The sequence below is a fragment of the Cydia amplana genome, chromosome 19 (assembly GCF_948474715.1).
Source record: "Cydia amplana chromosome 19, ilCydAmpl1.1, whole genome shotgun sequence".
Lineage (NCBI taxonomy): Eukaryota > Metazoa > Arthropoda > Insecta > Lepidoptera > Tortricidae > Cydia > Cydia amplana.
In genome coordinates, this window is record NC_086087.1 from 9,585,346 (window position 1) to 9,607,099 (window position 21,754).

A 21,754-nucleotide genomic window follows, 5' to 3' on the forward strand; every position below is an offset into this window, starting at 1 on the left:
TCGCTAGCGCTTCGCCATCGAATCTCTTTGTCTCTCTATCACTCTTCCATAAATATTAGTGGGACAGTGACAGTTACGTTTCGTTCGCAACTTAGCGTTAGCGATTGGCATGTTGCCTAAGCGGCCTGGTTCTTTCTCCCTTAAAAATTACATTGTGTTCAGCTCACATTCTAGCCCCCTTAGCTTCTTGGGTCGTGGAAGTGTAGACTGTATTTGTTAGTGAGTAATTTATAGTTGTTACCTAGTGGAAGGCGTCCTCTCGCCCTTATCGTCCACTTCTAAGCAGCCCTCTTTATACGGCTCCATGATCTCGATCTTGGGAGACCAGCGCCCGTTCTCGTAGTCTTGATACTTGTTGGTCTGCGGTGCGCAGTCTCGTAGCACGCCGCTTATCCTCACTGAAATATTCGTCATTTTTCTATTTATTACATTCATGTAAAACTGAAGGTGAATAAAGGAATTTTACGACGTACATAGTTACATTACTACACCTAAGATTTTCTTATTAAGAACTCATTTGGTAACAAATACTGAATAAGCAACGTGACCACATGTAGAACTCGCATTCAACACCTGACCAAAAATGACTCATATTGTCCATAATCATACTGCTACTAATTGTAATAATAGATAGGTAAATTTAGTGTAACACCGATCTTACGTCATGTTGACTAAACATTTTAACAGAAGAGAATAACAAATTCGAATGGGTTTTCTCACCGCATTTGCCATAAAGTGTCTTTCGCTATCTCGAACGCAAAGCTATATTGCAAATTGCAGTGCCATTGTATTCCCAATCCCATTGAGGTCCACTTCCATTTTGTATGTGTGCCCAAACAGAAGTCTTGCTTCATCCGCAACGTTGCGTACGCAACCAGTGCAGGGCGCCCAAGAACTTCCTGAAGTGGTTGAAGTTCGCACACAAGCCATGTAGTTGTAATCAGACAGTGGGTTAATAGATATAAATCTGTTGTGTTGTGGTCTCACACCTCCGTTGTACTTGGAATTCAAAGTTTTTCTTACACGTCGACGTCGTACAGCTACAGAGTAGAGGACGTCGATTTTGTTGATGTTGACTAATTCACGCACAATCGCGGAGCCGTCAAGTGTTTTAAACCCGGTGGCTGATTGGGACCAGACGGGGCTTGGGAACCCGACTAGGATAGCTAGATTAGGAGTTGGGAATATGTAAATAGGTGGCTTTTTAGAGCCGAGGAGTATATTTAGAAATATTTTATCGTTGCTCACCTCCATTCTGAATTTCCAAATGGAAGTCCTGCTTCATACACATCGTGGAGTAGGGGCAGTCCACGACGAACTTGTTGGAGTGGTCGAAGTTGACGCACAGGCGCGGCGTAGAAGTATAGTTGTGGCCTGGTGGCGGGTTGATGAGGCATTGGTAGCATTGGAGGGCGGACACTGGAAAAAATTGAAAACTTTTTATTTAAATTGTGTGTATTTTGTATGAAATTACACTGACACAACAACTAGGAAATGATTTTGGTGCCTTGTGCTGGATTGGTCTTCACTGGTGGTTAAAATACTCCTTGTTATTATTTATTTCTGATTATGCTACGTAGCTAAATAAATGACCTTTATAACAGTCACATAAATTGTATTATTAAAAAAAATGGAAATTGTATGGCATTATAATATCTTCTTAATTATTTAATTTTGTGTTTTCTCATATGTTTCACAAAAATATACTTTGCCTATACTGTTATAACTAAGACTCGTTCATTTTAATTAAAGATACAGTACTAGTTCACACATTTTGACTCGTGTAAGAGTTACACGAGTTTAAATGTGCTACTTTGCGCATAATACTAATAAAAAAATCGTTTAATTCTAACCAGCCTTTACCTACCTACTTACTTATCGTCGGTGCGAATAAAAAAATCGCCATGTATTTTTTAGCTACTTTACAGGAGACAAAAAAAAACTGTTTATTTTCCTGTTTGTAATATATTTGTTGAACCTGTATTTTTTTCTGGTAGATCAATGGTTTTTACACGATACTTATGCAGAAAATAAACAGTTTTTTTCGTAAACTTTTACAATATGAATTATTTTAACCAGAGTTTTGCTACATAGCGACTTTTGGTTCACTTAAAATCGTCATGTGTAAAGTTTACACATAAAACGATTGGTTGCCAAAGTAACGTAGCACGAGAAATGATACATAGCGGATTTTAGGGTCAATAAATCGCCATGTGCAACATTATCGCCATCACCCTCGACGGAAAACAAGGCATTTAATTTCGTTATGTGCAAAAAAAATCACATAGCTATTTTTTTGTACAAATTTTGTTACTTATTTTAAAAACTAATATAGATATAAAAAAATATTGATGTAGGTCGACGGGAAATTCAAAAAGGAATCAAAATATGCCAAATTAAAAAAATCGTAAAAAAACACATAGCGATTTTTTTTTTCGCACCGACGTTATGTATATTGAATAATTTAACCTACTACAAATGTGTACAAGTCTCGAATCATTAAGTCATGCCTCTATGTAATCCGTTATTCCGCAAACTCATGTTGTTCAGTGAAATGAAACTGAAAGTTAGAAAGTGTTTCACGTACAGTATCGTTTTATAATTAACAAACGTGTATAAAAAAAACTCACGCCGGTGCATCACACTTATCGAAGCACGCGTGACTCATACTGACGAGAATATAAAACGTCTTAAGACCACTGTGTAAACGTAATTTGTAAGCCTTTTAGTGTTGGTTCTAGGTCTTCGCGGTTAAGTGCCGATGCCGCTGACCTTAAATACTGCATTTTAGATACTTGACGTAATGAACAGGTCATTTATGTCAGCGATGCGTTATGCTTTTGTTAAACTTAATGCTGTTTTGGTCTTGACCCCGATTTCGATTATGAAGTCTATTAAGTAAATTACGAGATAAAACGTATACAAGAAGGTTCTCTGCATAGCTCCCATTATTTTATACAGTCATTTAATTGACACATTTAAGTGCTGGAGTAGAAAAACGTATTTAACGCATTTTTTTGACAATTCATATTAACCTGTCGAATCCCACGATATTTATTATTTTACATCTAGGTGCCATGGGTTTCGTGAGATGTAGACTTGGTTAATTTAATATCTATGTAATATAATATACATATTCATTAAGTAAATAAGTAGGTACGAGGTACTTCCATTGTCATATTTTTTTAGGATTAATTCGAAATTATAATTTGTTTATCTTTGCTTCTTTGACCGAAACGACCGGGTGATGTTTCATTGTTTTCGAAAAACTCTTGGGTTATTATTTATCACAAAAAGGGCATACGTTTAACGACATGTTTGTTTTGTTTAACTTCTTAATTATAATAATAATGTATAAGTGTAAGGCCTGAGTGAACGCTCGAGTTGGGCGTGCAGCGGGGCAGGGCGTGCGGCGTGCATGTTAAACAAATGCGCACGTATAGGAGCGGCCTTAGTGCACGCTGCTCAAATCACTTGGGAGCTCGACGCCACGCTGCACGCCCCGCCGAACGCTCCGCTTCGAGCGTCCACTCAGGCCTTACACTAATGCGTCGCATTCTTGAGTATTTTTTTTGTAAATTCATAAATATTTTATTTGAAGTACAACATTTGTTTAACAAAATGAAACAATGCGCCTCATAAATCTTGGATCATGGATTGTCGTCGATGGAGCTTGGAGCTATGTATCTATGAACGAAAAATAATTTCCTTGATTTCAGCTCGATGTTTGACTCATGCGTATTCTGGTTAAAACATCTGTATAAATAGCAAGTTTCAAGTGAGCAATTATGACTCATAGAAATATTATTAGCATTACATTTTATGAACAGTGAAGGATTACAGACCTGAAGAAGTGTCAGATATAATTTACTATCTATTTGAGATAGCAATTCCAGCTGTTATGGGGGGTGTTATATATTCATATTCAACTAGCGACCCGCCCCGGCTTCGCACGGGTTAACAAATTATACATAAACCTTCCTTTTGAATCACTCTATCTATTTAAGGGGACGGTATATGACGTTTTCGATTTAGAGCTCACTTTGTGCAATCAATTTGTTCAAGAAATGTTTAATAACTGCATTAAATTATACGTAAATTTGTTCACGAAGAAGCCGTGTACCGGCTCTTCACAGCATAATATTTTTTATTTGCTGTAATTCTCTACAAATCGACACTAAAAGTATCCAAAAATCAAAATATGGAGTTCCGTTTGAGCAACACGCATTACAGTTTTGCCTTTAACAGTAATTGAGTTGTTGTGTGATTTTGAAAGCTAGATAACTAAACTAGCAAATTATTACCTACTTATATTTTTACTCACAAATACAACACAGAAATTCAATCCCAAATGTAAACTTTCGTACAATTTCCATACATTGACGACATCACTCAAAATTCTTCTTCGAGTCAGATGGCCGCTGGCCTTGGATCGAAGCAGACGTGTACGTCGTTGTAGCTCGTTTTTGACATTATTTAGACATTTCATCATATACGCATACGAAAATGTATACCAGTAGATAAATTGTATTTCAAAAAATAGGGTAAATAAATTTATTTAAAATTTGATTTGTTGTTATTTACAGGTCGTAACGATCGAAAACAGCAGTAAACTATCCTAAAACAATACGATTACAATTGAATTTAAGTAACTTGTTCCTTCAAAACCCGCTTAAAATGAAAAAAGTTTAAAGACTCGTTTTACTGATTGGGATTGATTTTCATTATGCTGGTATCAATTTTGCGTCATTAAAAAAAAGTATATGACTTCTGTACGTCAATGACATTTGATGTCAATTGTAATCTTGTATTTACGTTAGAGAATATTATATATTCATTTAAATAATACTTACCTATTAATACGAAGCGTAATTCGTTTAATACCTGAAAGTCTTAGTGTCTACACCTACTTTGTTGCCGTTCGTTCCGTCTATATGTGTGCGATTACGTGCTGTTCTCAATAATCAAGAAACAAGCCATAATCTTCAAGAATAAAATAACAGCAAGACCAGCATTTAGTACTAACTAGTTTTTGCGGATTTGGAGACAAGAGATGAAGCTTACAGGCTAATACCGCTGCGGTCTGGTTATTGTTATGTGTATATATCGAGTATTATATAAATTTACTATAAAATAACAATGTTTTATTTCAATGACATTATGTGCGTAGGTATGTATGTTTCGGTGATTATAAGAATTTTGTCCACACAATAATTGTGCAAAGCAGAGACTGCATCATGCTTTCTTTACGGTATAAGCGGTATGGTACCGTTATTATTTATCAATACCGGTTCGTTTTGAAGGTAAAACTATACCGGTTGAAATACAAAGTACGGTACCGGTATAAAATTACAGCAGGGACAACCATTTTTATTGGTGTACAGTCAGCTGCAGAGAAAAGGTACGACCAGATAGATAATTGTATGCAGGGGTGGTACCTTTTCTCTGCAGCTAGCTGTACCTAAACCATCATTGACCGAGCGTTGGCGAAGGTCTCCGTTTCAACTTGGGCAAAAATGCTTTCGTATGTCCGAATTCTTCTCCTTTGCATATCACATTTCTCAACTGATTCTCGTGAAAATTTGGTAGTCCGATATAATTATTCGGTTTCTTTTTTTTTGAACAATTTAAAATAGGCAGAAATTGTCATAAAGGACTTAAGCGCCAGTAGGGTCTGTGACACTTAAGACCACTGCGATTATTAGGTACTTACTGGCCCCTATTTCACCACGACCACGGTGACAGGTGCGACAGTTGTCGACATCACTGTTGCTGACGTCACAGGCCTCCATAGGCTACGGTAACCGCTTACCATCGGACGGGCGATGTGCTTGTTTACCACCAACATTTTAATTAATAAATAAACTCCATTATATTGCCACTAAAAAATTCTTATTTTGCGAAGCTAATGACAATTGTCACAAGAAACACGGCAACTGTATCGAAATTGCGACACAGAACTCATTTCCTGTCAAGACTTACCGAAAATTCTTTGAAAAATCTTGTGACAATTGTCACAAGATTTTTTCGCGAGAGAAATGTCTGTTTTATCCGATATAATAAAGTTTTTTTAATAATAGGTACAATGACGGTGGCAAACACGAATACGGCCCGCCCGATGGTAAGCGGTAACTGTATTATTAAATTGTACAACGGGACTTAATCGCATATCTAAGTTTTAAGATTTACCTCCGACGTTTCGAGGACGGCGTTGTCCCCGTGGTCTCGGAGAAGACTGGCTTAAGTTGACATCAGCATCTTCTAACCGCGCGAGTTTTTCGAACTACCCGCACTTGGTCTTGTTTATCCGCTTGAACGTTTTGCGGTTCCGTTGTACAATTTAATAATGTGTAAAAATCGTGAAAGTTTAAATCAGTGTTAGCGGTAACTGTAGTCCATGGATGCCTATGGCGTCAATAACAGTGATGTTTTTGTCGTACCTGTCACCGTGGTGAAATAGGGGCCAGATTACGCCGCGCCGCGTGGAACGTGAGGTGCATTGGGGTAAATGCATACCATTCACTCAAGGAAAATAATCTCCCTTATAAGATCACTCGTGTGTCTGCCATTTTGTTAAAGCCAATTTTCACCGTAACTACTGGACTAGTTCAATTGAAATTTAGTACACATATGTCAAGTAAGGAAGTAGTAAGTCGGTGATCCGAAGATGAGTAACGTAAATAAATGAACTTTTAACTTTGCGGCGATTTTTGGTATCATGTGACATATCAGATATAATACATAATTATAAGTAGGTGAGCAAAAATGTACCATAACCTAACTCAGAATTGTATTACATAAATACATATACAAAAAATAGTTCAACGCCAAAAGATTAATGGAAGACCTATGTCCTATTATTATAGGACATAGGTGAGTTGGTCTTAAACAAAAAATATGCAATAAAAATGTGTAACTGTGGAACCCATAGTGAATCCTACTCGTACATGATCGGTTTTTATATTATGTACCTATAAGATAAAGTCCGTCAACCAAATCTTGTCAGTAGTAAAAGGCGGCAAATTTGAAAAATCGCGGGTTAGCAACACTGTGTTCAAATAATTCCAAAACGCGTGTCATCTGTGTTTTATCTGTGGAATGTGGAATCGTGAATGACAGCCGTCACCTTATTTGTTTTCATTCTGAATCGTTTCTGTTTCAAGAGATATTTCTGCTGTCACCATTAAATACCAATACATTAAATAAGAATAAGCAAAGCTAAGGGGCCTACAATGTACAATCATGCTCGTTGATGGTAAACATTACTAAAAATTGCGGTTATGACAAGTACTGGAAGAACTCTTTCGAACTTTTAAGATTATGTTCAGTTTTTTTGTTTTAGGGTTAAAAGGCATAAATAAAATTAAAACGTATGCCTAAATCTATCTAACAAGACCATAAATTGTGTCCTGGAAACCGTCCATAGGCCCACATGTCTAATATTTTCAGCAATCAGTTGTGACTATTTACAAAGGTAAACCTTTTAAACAGTATTAAGAGCCTTGATTATATCGCCGTTCTTTCGCAATATCTACCTAATCCATACATGTTTGTTGCAGGATTAAATCTTGCCCAATATAAGGCGTTCGTAGTAGGTAGTATCTTTTCAGACAATACTTACCTATGGCGGTTTATGTACGTGTACAACGCAACCAAGTCGAAAAGTGGGTTCTGGCCTCGAATGTCCAATTCCTTAAATGTCCATTTTCCTCGAATGTCTAATTTCCCGAATGTCCATTTGCTCGAAGGTCCAATTCCCGGAATGTCCATTTGCTCAAAGGTCCAATTCCCGGAATGTCCATTAGCTCGAAGGTCCAATTCCCGGAATGTCCATTTGCTCGAAGGTCCAATTCCTTAAATGTCCATTTTCTTCGAATGTCTAATTCCCGAATGTCCGTTTATCGAATGTCCAATTCCCTGAATGTCCATATCACCATGGAAATAGATCTACGGCTACAACAACGGGTACTGGGTTTCACGGAGTCGGATCGGACGTAGTGCGAAACTGCTCTAATGGTACCGTTTCAAAAATATACCTAGTATTGAATTTTATTCATTTGTGTACCATTACCAACGGATACCTTTTTAGTTGATACCTTTATTTTACTTACCGTAAAACGGGGTGAGTAGGTTTCGCGGGAAGAGGTGGGTTATGGATGGGGAGAGAAGGTTTGAGAGGGGGGTGAGAAGGGATTTTAAGGCTACTGCTACAAAAATAATGTATTCCAATTTAAAATGGAGCTATAGTAATACGCATAATAAAAAAACATCGATCCAACAATCTTCCAAAATCACCTTTGTATGAAAACCCCTCTCACCCCAAATACGAGGCACTACGGGGTGAGGTGGGTTTTCCTCTTTATCGCCAAAGTTATGAAATGGAACTACCCAAAATAAAATAAAAACTAAAATACAAACGTCCGGAACACTTATTATATACACCATTCAGTTTTCATATGTAAAAATAAAATGTTATCGAGGTTTGAATTTCAGTTTTGACCCTACTCACCCCATTTTACGGTACTTCACGGTCTTATGCGTTCATGGAAATGTACATTTACCACTCATTTAACTTACTTTTTATCTTACTGATTATTAGAATGGCGATAAGAATTGCATGTCGGGTACGACTCTTACCTATTAATATATGTAGGTATAACTATTATTAGTGCGTCTGCTTGATATGTGATTCTATACACAGCAATATTTTCGTGTCAGTTTGAGCCAGCCACAAAATAATGCGACAGTAAGCTGCCCGGGCAGCTTCCGATGGGTTATTCCCACTAGTTACCACCAAGTTGTTATCAGTGGTAACTACTGGGAATTTTTTTCCCGTCTTTTACCACTGGTAACTACTGGGAAAAATTATTCCCAGTAGTTACCACCAACAAAAAAAAATCCCAGTAGTTACCACTGGTAACAACTTGGTGGTAACTAGTGGGAATAACCCCTTCCGATGGGCCCCACTTTTTTGGGCTGATTGTGTATTCTGTTCTCTTATTCTATATCAATGCTTTGAAAAAATGCATCTACTTATTATAAAAATTCAGAAAATAAAGATAAAAGCCATGTTTTATTTTCGTAAAAATATTTGATTTCTTAATTTTCTACAATTTCGTAAATAAACGGTTTTTAGTGTCACCTGAATAGTAGGCCAACAATATGTGGCGAATTTCGTAGGCAAACGGACTATTTGTTACTCTACTAGACGTCCAGCCAGGTTCTGATGTTTCATCACAGACGAAACGGTCAATTGGGTCATTAGACATACAAAGATTGGACGTACAGGGAATCAGATATTAGACATTCGGGTAATTGGACGTACGAGGAGGAGGCATTCAAGGAATTGGACATACGGGGATTGGGCGTTCAGGTAATTAGACATACAGGGATCGGACGTTCAGGTAATTAGACGTACAGGGATCGGACGTTCAGGTAATTAGACATACGGGGATTGGTCGTTCAAGGAATTGGACGCACGGGGACTGGACATTTGGAAAATTGGACATTCCAGGCCAGAACCGAAAAGTGACCCTTATCTTATTTACCTTTAAATTAAATAAACACCCAAATATCAGTTGTTTTATTTTTAATATGTATATTGTACAATATATACCAATCAAAAAAATTACACAGGTATGTCATATTTATCCTGAACAGTACACTAATTTACATTAACAAGTGGCATATTATATTGTAAATAACAAATATATGCACTATCTAATTATCTGCATTTTGATATGATTTTATTTTAGTAAACTTAGAAGACAAGGGACTTAGGGAACAAAGAGAATATAAGCACTACGATAGGGAGTTGTTTTTGATATCTTCAAATTTGTTCATCATTTTGATTAACATTGTTTTAACATCGCTTTTAAATTGTCCGTCCATGTTTCAATTTTTTTCAATAAACCGCGAGTGACAATTTGAATTGACGTACGCAGGGCGCGCTCAGCGGAAAAAAAAATCAGTTGGTTCGATGTACATTGCTGCTTTTCTTAGCGCAATACTGCTCTTTGAGTGTTGCCCTACTTTAGTTTGCTTTACATTGCTACTGACAAGATTTGGTTGACGGACTATATTTTCTACTTTATACTTTATAAGTGTACCTACATAATATTTACTTATAAGCAGTTGTCACGTAAAATATTTGTAGATTTTTTTGGAAGTATGTGTCACATCATCTTCCTCGCGTTGCCCCGGCATTTTGACACGGCTCATGGGAGCCTGGGGTCCGCTTGGCAATTAATCCCATAAATTGGCGTGGGCACTAATTTTTATGAAAGCGACTGCCATCTGACCTTCCAACCCATAGGGGGTAAACTAGGCTCTTATTGGGATTAGTCCGGTTTTCTCACGATGTTTTCCTTCACCGAAAAGCGACTGGTAAATATCAAATGATATTTCGTACATAAGTTCCGAAAAACTCATTGGTACGAGCCGGAATTGCAATTCGCACGCTCTTACCGCTAGGCCTCCAGCGATTTTTTTGAAGTATGTATAGCACAAAAAAAATATTTAGAAATGTAACATTTAAGGTAGGTAATTAAAATACGGTATAAACATTATTGGAGAAGACTTGGAGGAAGTGTCATAGGGATCTACATTCGATGCGTGGAAAACAAGTTCTTTTGTCTAATTATAATCCATCGGCAATCACGCGAGCGCATAAGACGAAAATCATTTTTTTTTCACTCCCTAAAACTCCCTTAACCTAATAACAGTAAAACAAAAAATAAAATATAGAGGGTTACCAACCAGCCAAAGAATTATAAGTAGATATATGCACTTATCCCAACGCACCTCACGTTCTACTCTGCACGGGGTTCATTGCCGCTCCTACCGCCGTAAGTAACTATCAACACCTACATTATCAAGGCTACGATCGAAGATAATCGCTTCAGCACTGAAATAATACCGGTGGAATACCGGTATAATATTTTTTATTTTAATTGTATTAATTTAATAGTGAAACAAAAGGCGAATATACCACATAAAAGTAAATCGGTAAAGATATTAGGGGTACATTAGCCAACACTGTTTCCATATATTTTCAAATTTTATTTTGTCCGCCTTAATTAAATTTTGCACCCTGCTGGAACTTTATTTATTTAAATTCTCATTTAATTGATTTTGAGCCTTATGAAAAGTCGTATAGAGTAGTAAATAAATTTTACATCTGACTTAATGACATCTGGTTTTATTCGGTTTAACTTTAGAAAACGCGTATCTCGACAAAGCCATAATGTAGAAAATTGTCAACAACCAAATGAATTATTAGAATTTAAATACGTCACGTGTGACATGAACAGACAAGGAAAGCAAGATTAAATGTATTGTTTCTCTTTCTTCTTTCAATGGAACGCTTTTCCTAAAAGGAGGCCACTAAACTCAAAACGCTATCTTAAAAAAAACTTGATGGGTCAGTGACCTGTCCCAGTAAAGTGAGGTAGTGTGCGTGAAGTGCGCTTGTGTGTGAAATGGGGTAAATTGACAGAATCTGAAAATTTACCCACCTCTACCGTCACCTTAAAAAACCGGCATAAAATCCGTTTCGTAGTTTTAAAGATCTAAGCATACATTGGGACAGACAGACAGCGGGAGGCGACTTTGTTTTATACTATGTAGTGATATGCCAATTTGAGAAGTTAGGTACAGGGGGCCGATTTTTGAATTTCGACCACTCGATTTCATGTATTTCGTTAAATAATATCTCCACTGCTAGGCATCTAAATTCTACTAATAGAATTGAAATCGAGTGGTCAATACCACTAGAATCCTAATTTTTATGGCTCGTATTTCAAAAATTATCATTTCGCCGTTTTCCACCGAATTTCGAATGGCGAAATCGAGCGATCGAAATTCAAAAATCGGCCCCCTGTACTGCCGCTCGCTTCATATTTTGGTACAAAAATTCGAATGGGTTTTTTATCGAGGTGGCCATGACATTATTTCGTCAAATATGAATGCCAAAGCCGTAACATTATGTATAATTTTTATCTTTCGTCCCTGTTACAATGTAGACCTTGATTATTATATTGATGATAATAAAGATCGCTCTAACAACGAAAAGGATGATTTAGTCGAAACACGGAGAATTGGCAATGAACCGAAAGTGTCACTCAATGATGGCGAAATTAAAATTCTGACTACTCTACGTCGTGCTGAAGAAAATACCGAAAGAAACTCAAGAACATCAAGCGAGGAACCAACAGATCTATCAGAGTCTGACAACTATAGTTACCATGACACCGCCAGCCGCGCCACACAATTTCCTCTTACTAATATATTTGATGAATATGAATACGAGTACGCCGATGATGACAACAACCCGGACGACTCGGTCACTGAAACTTGTGCTTATGAGGAAACCACTACATTGAAAGAAGAAAAACATAATATTACTAACGAATCGAAACCGTTAAACCAATTCCTCAGCCCTACCCCTGGAAAAATACGAAATAATGACCTGTACCACATGGTACCTGCTGTAACGAAGCTTAAAGTAAAGAAATATCCAGGAAAGTTAAATAAACTATATGCTGAAACCGATGATAATGACAATGTCTGGTATGTTCCCGAAGAGTATCCCTGCTGGGAGTTACCTATATTGTTTGGAAGATTTATGACTAGAGCCAAGTACTCCGAGATATTCGTTTTAAAAGGAGGAACTCTTGACGGCATATCACTTGAACCGGAGACCGATGTTAAATTTGTTCCCCGAAGGCGCAATGACGATTCTGGCAATAAATGGTGCGATCAGGGACCCTGTTACGGGGATCACACTCTTTGTATTTTTCCAAATGACACCATATCTAAAATATGTGATATAAAATACAAAGTCAAGAAACTGACTAGGTACGAACAAGTAATAGTACTAAACACCATAAATAATATGAGAAACCGTGTCGCAATGGGCACGGCGGAGGTTTATCCTAACTTGCCTTCTGCTGCTAACATGCAGCAAGTAATGTACGACATGGATTTAGCAAGAATATCCAATAGATGGCTTCGACAATGTCTTCCCGGCCCTGCTGCTTGTTCTTCTATAAAAGACAAGCTTGTCACGCAACTGGAGTGCAAGAAGTGTTTGAAATACTGTTGTAAAGGGCCAACCGACGACGATTGGTAAATATTTTACAATACCATCTTACATATTTTCGATTTGTCACTGTTCTACTTTTTAAGCCTGATATATTATTTTGACAGTTTACCGCCGAAAGAATGCTTCGTGTCAGCTTTAGTTGGATGTCTTCACGCTTGGTTTTTAAGTGCTCGTGAACAACTAGAAAAGCGAGACGTTGACTGTGGACATATTACTCGGGATACATTCAATACTGCCCAGATACTATGGGCGAATACCGATAAAATGGGCTGCGCTTACGGTGTAAGGGGCAATGGTGACGTTAGAGTTGTGTGCAATTTCTCCCCTGGAGCAACATTTTATTTGAGAACTAAGTTTTATTGCGGCGTCATACCTTACAAAGACGTAACAGAACACTTTGAGGAAGTCTCTAATTACGATATTACGAGTTTGAATTTTTTGGCGAAATTAGGACTTAAGATGAATTTAACAAATCTCTCAACGCCTCAACATTGGAGGAAATCGTTCATTCCTGAATATGTATTCCGAAGTTTTACACCTTGGGGTGTGTCTTTTTTGCGTGATAAGTTAAACGGCAAGCTAAGAGCTTACGAGGGTTTTTATGAAAACGGGACCATAGGAGCGGTAGCTAGGCTTGTGACACAATATTCGTTTCATGAAGAATCTAATGCCAGATGTGATACTGGTGAACCTATTTATGAGAGCGGTCTCCCTGGCAGCCAGTGCGTGGAGACCGGTAGAGTCTTTACAGCTCTATGTTACAGTTACCGAGATCCTTATCCTGGTTATAGATTAGCAGCAATCGTAGCCCCAGTTGCACTGTTTTCGCTGATTTTATACGATTTGTTTAGCGGTGTTCTTAGGCAAACAAACTTTTAATTAAACCTACCACACGTAAGCTGCAATATTAACAATACAAAATAATTGCGTTAAAAAGTCGATGTTATATGATTTATTAATGTTTGTTGAAGTTAAATTAATTAATATAAGAGTTTTATAACATGTTTGAAGATTAAATGACTTAAGACTCCGCAGCAAGCTCGGTTCTCCATAAAACCGTAGTTAAGCTCTCATTTTAAATCGACTAGATAGATTGCTCTGATACTTTGTACATACAATAGGATAAGATATATTTATGGCTGTATTAAATTTATGTAGCTTCGGATACCATAGTTAAAAAAATACAGCGAATTTAAGTTTTTCAGACAAAACTTGTTTTTGCTTTGTTTTGTTTGTTTTATAAGCTGGAGCTATCCATATAATCTATACTTGGTCAACCAGATCTTGACAGTAGAAAAAGGCGGCAAATTTGAAAAATGTATTAGGCGCGAAGGCATATCGTCCCATAGAAAATTTGAATTTCGCGCCTTTTTTTACTGACAAGATTTAGTTGACCAGCTATAATTACAGCATAGATATACCGTATGTCATATGTGCATGTGCAAAGTTTCATTACAAGCCATCACGTTTATATGGGATGGTGAAATTCGGCCGAGTTTGCTGCGGGCTCTTAATTAAATCCGTTTATGTTGATGTTTTACAAAATTTCATATTTACCTTCTGCCTATCAGTTTTCCTTTAAACATTACTAGTTTTGTATTGTATACTTAACCTGAAGTATTTATCGCCACTCGCTACGGTTATGTTCCGGACACTACACACGAGCGTGTTTAAAGGTCTAAAATGTGTACATACCAGTCTCACTGAAGGCCAAGACCGCCATCAGGGCTAGCACGCGCTGCATTCTTGCAATTATTTGACTTGCGCTGCCTCATGCAGATGTTCGTGCGGCCAAAATGACACGCATTAGGCTTTGACTAGCGCCGTCCTTGCTGAACGATGTAGGATGCGTCTGGAAATATTATTTGACATATATTTTCATGGGTATTTTACTTTAAATAGCAAAATTTGGGCCGAACAAATACAACGGAAGGCAGTTTTTATATCTATGACAATTTTCCAGCTCGCTCGCGTTTATACCTAGTTAAATGGCAGTAATGTAATTTCGAAGTTGTTTTATGTTTTAAGATGATACATATGTTACCCCAATAAAAATAATTTTAGAAGCATTGGCATGCATACATGCTACGTTGTTTAAGTGTACAGTAGAGCTGAAAATTTTCAGACAGGTACCTGTGCATGTATATTTTATTTACGTATAGTGTTTAATACTTAATACAAGATCAGCACGAAAGGCGAAAGGAATAGGCGACCTTGTGAACGACATTAACAGTGAATGAGCGAATACTGTGCTAAGTAACCAAGATTAAGCGTATTGTGAGTTGTGTACACTACGATAATTGAATAGCGTAATCTAAAAGTGGTTGTATTGTACGGAGACACGGGAATACTGATATGTCTTAAGTATTTTGTTTGATAAAGCTGAATTCGATACTGTCCTACGAGGGTGAATCAAAAAGTCCTTAGAAATAGGGTCAAAAACAAACGAATATCATTTTTATTTTTTTTACTTTTCAACATAATTTCCTTCTTGTTCTATACATTTATTATACCGTTTTTCAAGTTTTTTTAATCCATCATAAAAAAACGATTTTTCTTGAGCCTCAAAAAACTCCTCTACGGCACCCATGACCGCGTTGTTGTCGTCAAATTTAGTTCCGCGAATGTGCTCCTTTAGTTTCGGAAACAAGTGGAAATCACTAGGAGCTAAGTCTGGCGAGTAGGGCGGATGATCAAAGATCTCAAAACCAGCTTGGCGGATTGCAGTGAGAGCCATTTGTGATCAATGAGCCGGAGCATTATCATGGTGAAAAAGCACTCCCGCACTCAAAATTTTCCTCGACGTTTTTCTTTGATTGCTTGACGCACTTTTGGTATCAAATCGGTGTAATAGGCACCTGTAATGGTTTTTCCTTTAGGCAGATAATCAATAAAAAGGATTCCTTCTGCATCCCAGAAAACTGAGGCCATAACTTTACCTGCTGTCGGAAATACTCTAAATTTCTTTATTGGAGGGGAGGATGGCCGTTTCCAGGACATGCTTTGCTTTTTTGTTTCAGGGTCAAAATGGTGAACCCATGTTTCGTCCATTGTTACGAAACGACGATAAAAAGTGTCCGGATCATGTAAGATTTTCTTTAGATTCCGCTTCGAAACTTCTAAACGCCTTCTTTGTTAGCCTGCGTTAACATTCGCGGAACCCATCTTGCTGACACTTTTTTAAAACCCAAAACATCGGTTAGTATTGAATGTACGCTACCAAATGAAATCTTTAGAGTCTCTGCTATGTATTTAATTGTTAGTCGCCGGTCGTCCAAAACCATTTTCTCAATTCTTTCAACGGTTTTTGCGTTAACTGAGGTAGATGGCCGGCCGGAGCGGGGGTCGTCTTCGCAGCTAGATCTGCCTCTTTTAAACTCGGCAACCCAGAAAGCGACGGTGGAATAGGGTACAGCACTAGTGCCTACGGTTTGCTGAATATCCAAAAAAAATTCCTTGGTAGTCATTTTTTTCATACACAAGTACTTTATCACGGCACGTAACTCATTTTTTTCCATAATGGGACGTTTTAGTCGACTTATTTCGCAAAATATTGATTTACTATGTAACGGCGGGAACAATTCGAACGAAACCAACTGTCAAATATTACGTTATAATGACAGTTCAAAATAAAAAAAAAACTTCATTTAAAAACTTTTTATAAACAGCCAGTTCTAAGGACTTTTTGATTCACCCTCGTATCTAATACCCCCATAAATTCGCGCGATTACCAACAATAAAATACATAATGTTACGACATTGTTAGTCAGTAATCTGATGCCAATTTCAATATTATAACTTGATAACTGTCAGCGGTCAATCACAATTCACCTTAGATACAATTCATACAATAAGATCGAAAGTTGACGAATAACTCGAATAAGTTACAACTGTATGACTCCTAGTTAAATAGTCTTTTAGTCACCTAAGAAGATGGCTTTTGCACCAACCCCTAATATAATGTACTTACACATTTCTCGTGAGAAGTAACCATTATTGATTGTTGATCTAAATTGGAATTTGTTAGAATTGTATTAAAATTTTACATCCAGTTACCGGAAAATTATAAAATAAACATTTGCAAAAGTTGACTAACAGTAATGATTACAACAACTGTTATCGCAGTTGGACCAAATCGTATTGCAATGTTAAAGTTAAAAGTTGCGTGACCACTAATAACTGCAGTTTGGGTTTAGATACCTAGTAGAATTAGCTCTGTTCAAGTAGAATAAGTAAATAATGTAAAACTTTCATTTGTTTTGTATAATCTTTCTTTAGTTAATTTTTATGTTAGTACTTAAATTTATTTTAGAAAATATATTTCTTATTCTTATTTATTTTTAAAAGGAACAAATGAGAAATAGAAAAGATACTCGTAACGTTAAATGTTCATTGAGGTACCTATTAAAATGTAAGCTATGTACCTACACAGAACCTACACAATATTGAGCAATGAACATAACTCACAAGTCTTAAATGCTTTGCCACCTCTGCAGATTATTTTCAAAAATTTCAAAATAAGCTCTGTTTGACCATGGTTTGACCACAATACCTGGCCTGTAATAACCAATCTGACACTTTGTAAAGTGTGCCCTTGATTTTACAACCTTCCTTCAAACGTATCAACCGCAAATTTTATAGCAATAGCACTATATTTGTTTACACTTTAGTCGGTAATTTTAGCATTGGTTTACTAAGTAGTTAGATGGTGATAGATGCTGTTTTGTTTTGAAGATATATTTCGCAATACAACCTAATGTATATACAGTAAAATTATTATTTTTTGAGGTATCGATTTTCAATATAAACAATAAAAAACTAACTTTACTATAAAGAGTCAATACTCTTAGTATAGTTTTCATCGGAACTTTGATGCCTAATGGCTCCTCTACACGATGGGCCAACGCCGGCCACTCCAAGGGACGCATTTATGCGTTAGAGGGAGCAAGTGATATTGCTATCTCATTCTACCTCATGGCCGCGTCCCTTGGAGTGGCAGGCGTTGGCCCATCGTGTAGAGGAGCCATAATGGCCCGATGATGCGGCTACAATTCTGCACATTTTGGTAAAATTTTGAAAGCACTACATCGCGCATTATGCATTCTGAAGTACCTATCTAACCTATCAAGCGTTGGTTTGCCATCATCGTCATAATTGAAATAATTTTAATATTAGACAAAGTAGTGTTGAGATAATGGTCAAGGCATTGGAAAAACCCAACATGTATGCTGTGACCAAAGACCAAAAGGAATTTTAAATCTTATTTTAGCATTTTAAACGTGTACCTGCTTGAGCACATACAGGAACGTGTTTTGCATACACTCTTGCATAAACTCCCTTTCGTTGCCCACTCCTAGAACCTGTATTTAGTTATAAATTCGCCTAAGACCTTAACCCTTTCTAATACAGGCTAGTTTCCCGCAATTGGGTAGCACTTTAGACTATGTCAAGCTAATTGGTTGAAGTCCATAACCTGAGTTGAGTGATTGTCATAATGCTAGTCTTGTCTTGTCAAAGTAAAACGCTGTGCTTGTAATAGTTAGTTGCCTGTTGTTATTGCTCATTGGCTACTGTAATACGAAGCCAAACCAATGAAACTGTCAATTCGAGTTCCATGATCTGGCATCGTCTACCGAGAACTCATTTTAAAAATTCGCCTATTTCCATCTCTGTCACACCAATAATACAAGAGTTAGAGAGACTGAGACAGATTAATTTCGATTCTACAAAGTTGCGGTTATAGTTCTGGTTCTTGTAAGCGTTCGCCTGCGAAGTGCGCTTGAGTGCGCACAAATGGGTGGGAACGACAAATATTGCGATGCTCAAACTCTACGTCGCTAAAATGCTAACTGCCTTTTTAATAATCATAACAATGTTTTATTGCGTTTTTGAGATACAAATGGGGTATTCTATTGTTTTAGAAATTCCCTAGGCTTTAATTTTACACCAAACAGTTACTGTGTTGTATAGTAAAGCCTACGCGTTAATATTAATTGTCATATGTTAATGATGTTATTGTCCTACGACTGTGAGAAATTTTGTGTTGAATAAAACATGCCATTGAATCTCTTAGTTCAAAACCAGCCAAATGCGTAGGTACCTAATCGCCATAGGATTATATTTCTTAAGGTGTAATAATAATATTAGGTACTTTATAATATAATGTGGCCCGGAAAGCTAACATTATAAGTACAGTCTTTCTGGTCAGTAATCGTGTCCATATAGATTCTAGGTTTGCCAAGCAAATGTCGAAATTATTACACCAAGTTGACCACTCCTAGGATTTAATGAGCCAACAGAGGAAACCGAAGCTTCGGAGTTTACCTAACAACATAATTACCATTATATACATATTATGTATTTATTATATGTGCATTTGAATAATATCATTTATTTCCTATCTCCGGACTCTTAGGTCTCTACAGTCTGCGGTATAAAATGAATAATTTGAGTTTGGACTCTTTATGAAAAGTAGGCTGATGAAATTTAAGTTACGATCTAATTGTTATTTAGAGTATGACTTATTAAGAACATTCTGATGAAACTATAAATAATGTTTGTTGTAAGTACATATCCTAAAGACATAATTATTATGTTATTGTCTTCTTTATTTTTCGAATTAGGTATTACATACATATATTTATATGACTAACGCTGCGCCCTCTAAATCCTCCGATTATCAGTTTGTTTACCTTGTTCAATATTGTTGTTTGTGAAGTAATAAAATAATATTGAGGTATCTCAGTTGATTTCTTGCACTGACAAGTACAAGTTACAGGTATTACAAACAAGTTAATAAATAAACTTGTTTATGTATAGGTAAAAGGGCACAGTGGAACATGGAACAATCGTTTCATTGATATTTTTGAATGACAGCTCTATTTATTACGTTCGTATTAGTCGTGTTTCAGTGTAAAATAATAATAATTGGTAGGTACATTATTAAGGCACTCATAAAAAACCGTTACCATATTATTATTTAAAATCATCGGATTTAACCCTTTTCTTGACAAATAAAAAAAACATGAATATAAACCACGGTTGCGCCTGATTAGAGATGTGCCGGTGAGAATGTTCTCGCTCTCGGAAATTCCTTCTCGTGAGAATTTCCCCACTTTCTCGAGAACATTCTCTTAAACGGAAATTTCTGAGAAAGTGTATTAAATGAATGCAAAGTTTGGGTTTTTATTGTATTTTATATTTTTCTTTAAGCGGCTAATAGGTGTCGGCAAGACCGTTAATAAAATAATAGATTTCAAAGACTACTTTCTCTACGTTCTCAAGAAAGTCCCGAGAATATTCTCCAGAATGTTCTTGGGACTTTCTTGATGAGAACGTTCTGGCGAAAATTTCGAATAAAATAGGAGATAATTTTTGAAATTATCGATTTGCTTGTTATTTTACATTAGTACATACCGCAATTAAACAGTAATTACAGAAATGAAACTACTCAATATTATAAATAGAATTAATTTATTAATTGATGCTGCTCGCAAGCTTTTATACATTCCTTTGTTATTTAATCAATTATCAATTTTATCTCCTACGATCTCCATGTTGTTTTTAGTACAAATATATTTTTTACTTAAAACCTTGTTTTAGCAAATACAGAGGAGTTTACTTTAGAATTAAATAGTTTTTAGCATTATAACTTTTAACTCTAAGTAGGGATTACCCTTTACACCAGGTAAGAAGAGATAAGACAACTACTGTTCGTTAATTACCATGACATATTTTCAACAATGCTTGAGACTCTCGAATTACTTCTTCAGGTAATTTTTAAACAAAGAAATCTTTAAACCACACGTGGGGTTTGCGGTATAGATAAAGATTCTTCAAATCTTCAGCGATGACCCCACTCCTATCACCTCATTTGTTCCCTTAGGATTAGACGTGTGCGCCGATTAAAAAATGATCGGCGGCGGCGTATGCCAAAAAATCGGCGGCGGCGGCGTGTTTTCGGCGTGAAATCGGCGTGACCTTGACTTTCAGGTTTCTTAAGAAAAATCATTAATTTGTTGTTTTTCTTGAAAATTGTATCAATCCAGGTTGCTGGGTAATGAACTACAATGTATTGTTTTGAATAGACTGAGTAAAATTGGGTTTGTAAATTAATATATAGCTATAATAACTTAAATTTCTCTAGTAACTGGCTTGCATTAAGGGGTTACCTGGTCCCAATGACTATCGATTCGATCGGTAACTCTCAATATTCTCATGATTTCATTGCCTTATCGTATTAAAAATGACGTAGGTACTTTAACAAAACAGAACTCCAAATATCCTTGAAGTTTGCTAGACATAGTGGACTGCTATGGCTTTTATTTATTGGTTTTCTTGTCGTACAAGCAGGAAGCACCAGGTTCACTGAGACGTATCTTCTTTTTCGTTTTCACATTGCTGAGGATTACGACCACATTTACTTTGTCTCCATTTCGCGAGGTCAGACTGCCGCAAGCCGACCTCTTCATAGCGTTCTCTACCATCTCACAATGCTCCAACTCGAGCACGTTTGCCATTCATTCCTAAATTATCCTTCACACTTTTTGAGGCTCCACGTTTCGGCACCATACTGGAATATTGAAAAGACGAGAGCTCGTATCAAGCGCAAGCGTACTTTAGTTGCACGTCGAATTCGAATACCTCTCT

General features: G+C 36.7%; 3 protein-coding genes across 4 annotated transcripts in view; 2 read left to right on the top strand and 1 right to left on the bottom strand.

The window, feature by feature from the left end:
- Window positions 1–21,754, top strand: part of LOC134656981 (rabankyrin-5) — a 97,759-nt gene that overhangs the window by 30,437 nt on the left and 45,568 nt on the right. The gene's annotated exons all lie outside the window — the stretch shown is intronic.
- Window positions 1–21,754, bottom strand: part of LOC134656968 (uncharacterized) — a 35,220-nt gene that overhangs the window by 742 nt on the left and 12,724 nt on the right. Inside the window, exons 2-4 of one of the 2 annotated variants that reach the window (XM_063512533.1) lie at window positions 14,801–14,957; window positions 1,249–1,419; window positions 242–398 (exon numbers count right to left, since the gene is read on the bottom strand). In XM_063512533.1, coding sequence (XP_063368603.1) covers window positions 242–398; window positions 1,249–1,419; window positions 14,801–14,849 — 377 coding nt within the window. In that variant the 5' untranslated portion in view covers window positions 14,850–14,957. Of the gene's footprint in view, window positions 1–241; window positions 399–1,248; window positions 1,420–14,800; window positions 14,990–21,754 lie in introns of those variants that run through there. The other variant, XM_063512532.1, reaches the window with a different exon arrangement.
- On the top strand, window positions 11,894–14,012 carry LOC134657332 (uncharacterized). The gene is made up of 2 exons (XM_063512906.1): window positions 11,894–13,128; window positions 13,210–14,012. Exons 1-2 carry the CDS (start codon window positions 11,963–11,965, stop codon window positions 13,982–13,984), a joined length of 1,941 nt encoding a protein of 646 aa, XP_063368976.1. The 5' UTR covers window positions 11,894–11,962; the 3' UTR covers window positions 13,985–14,012.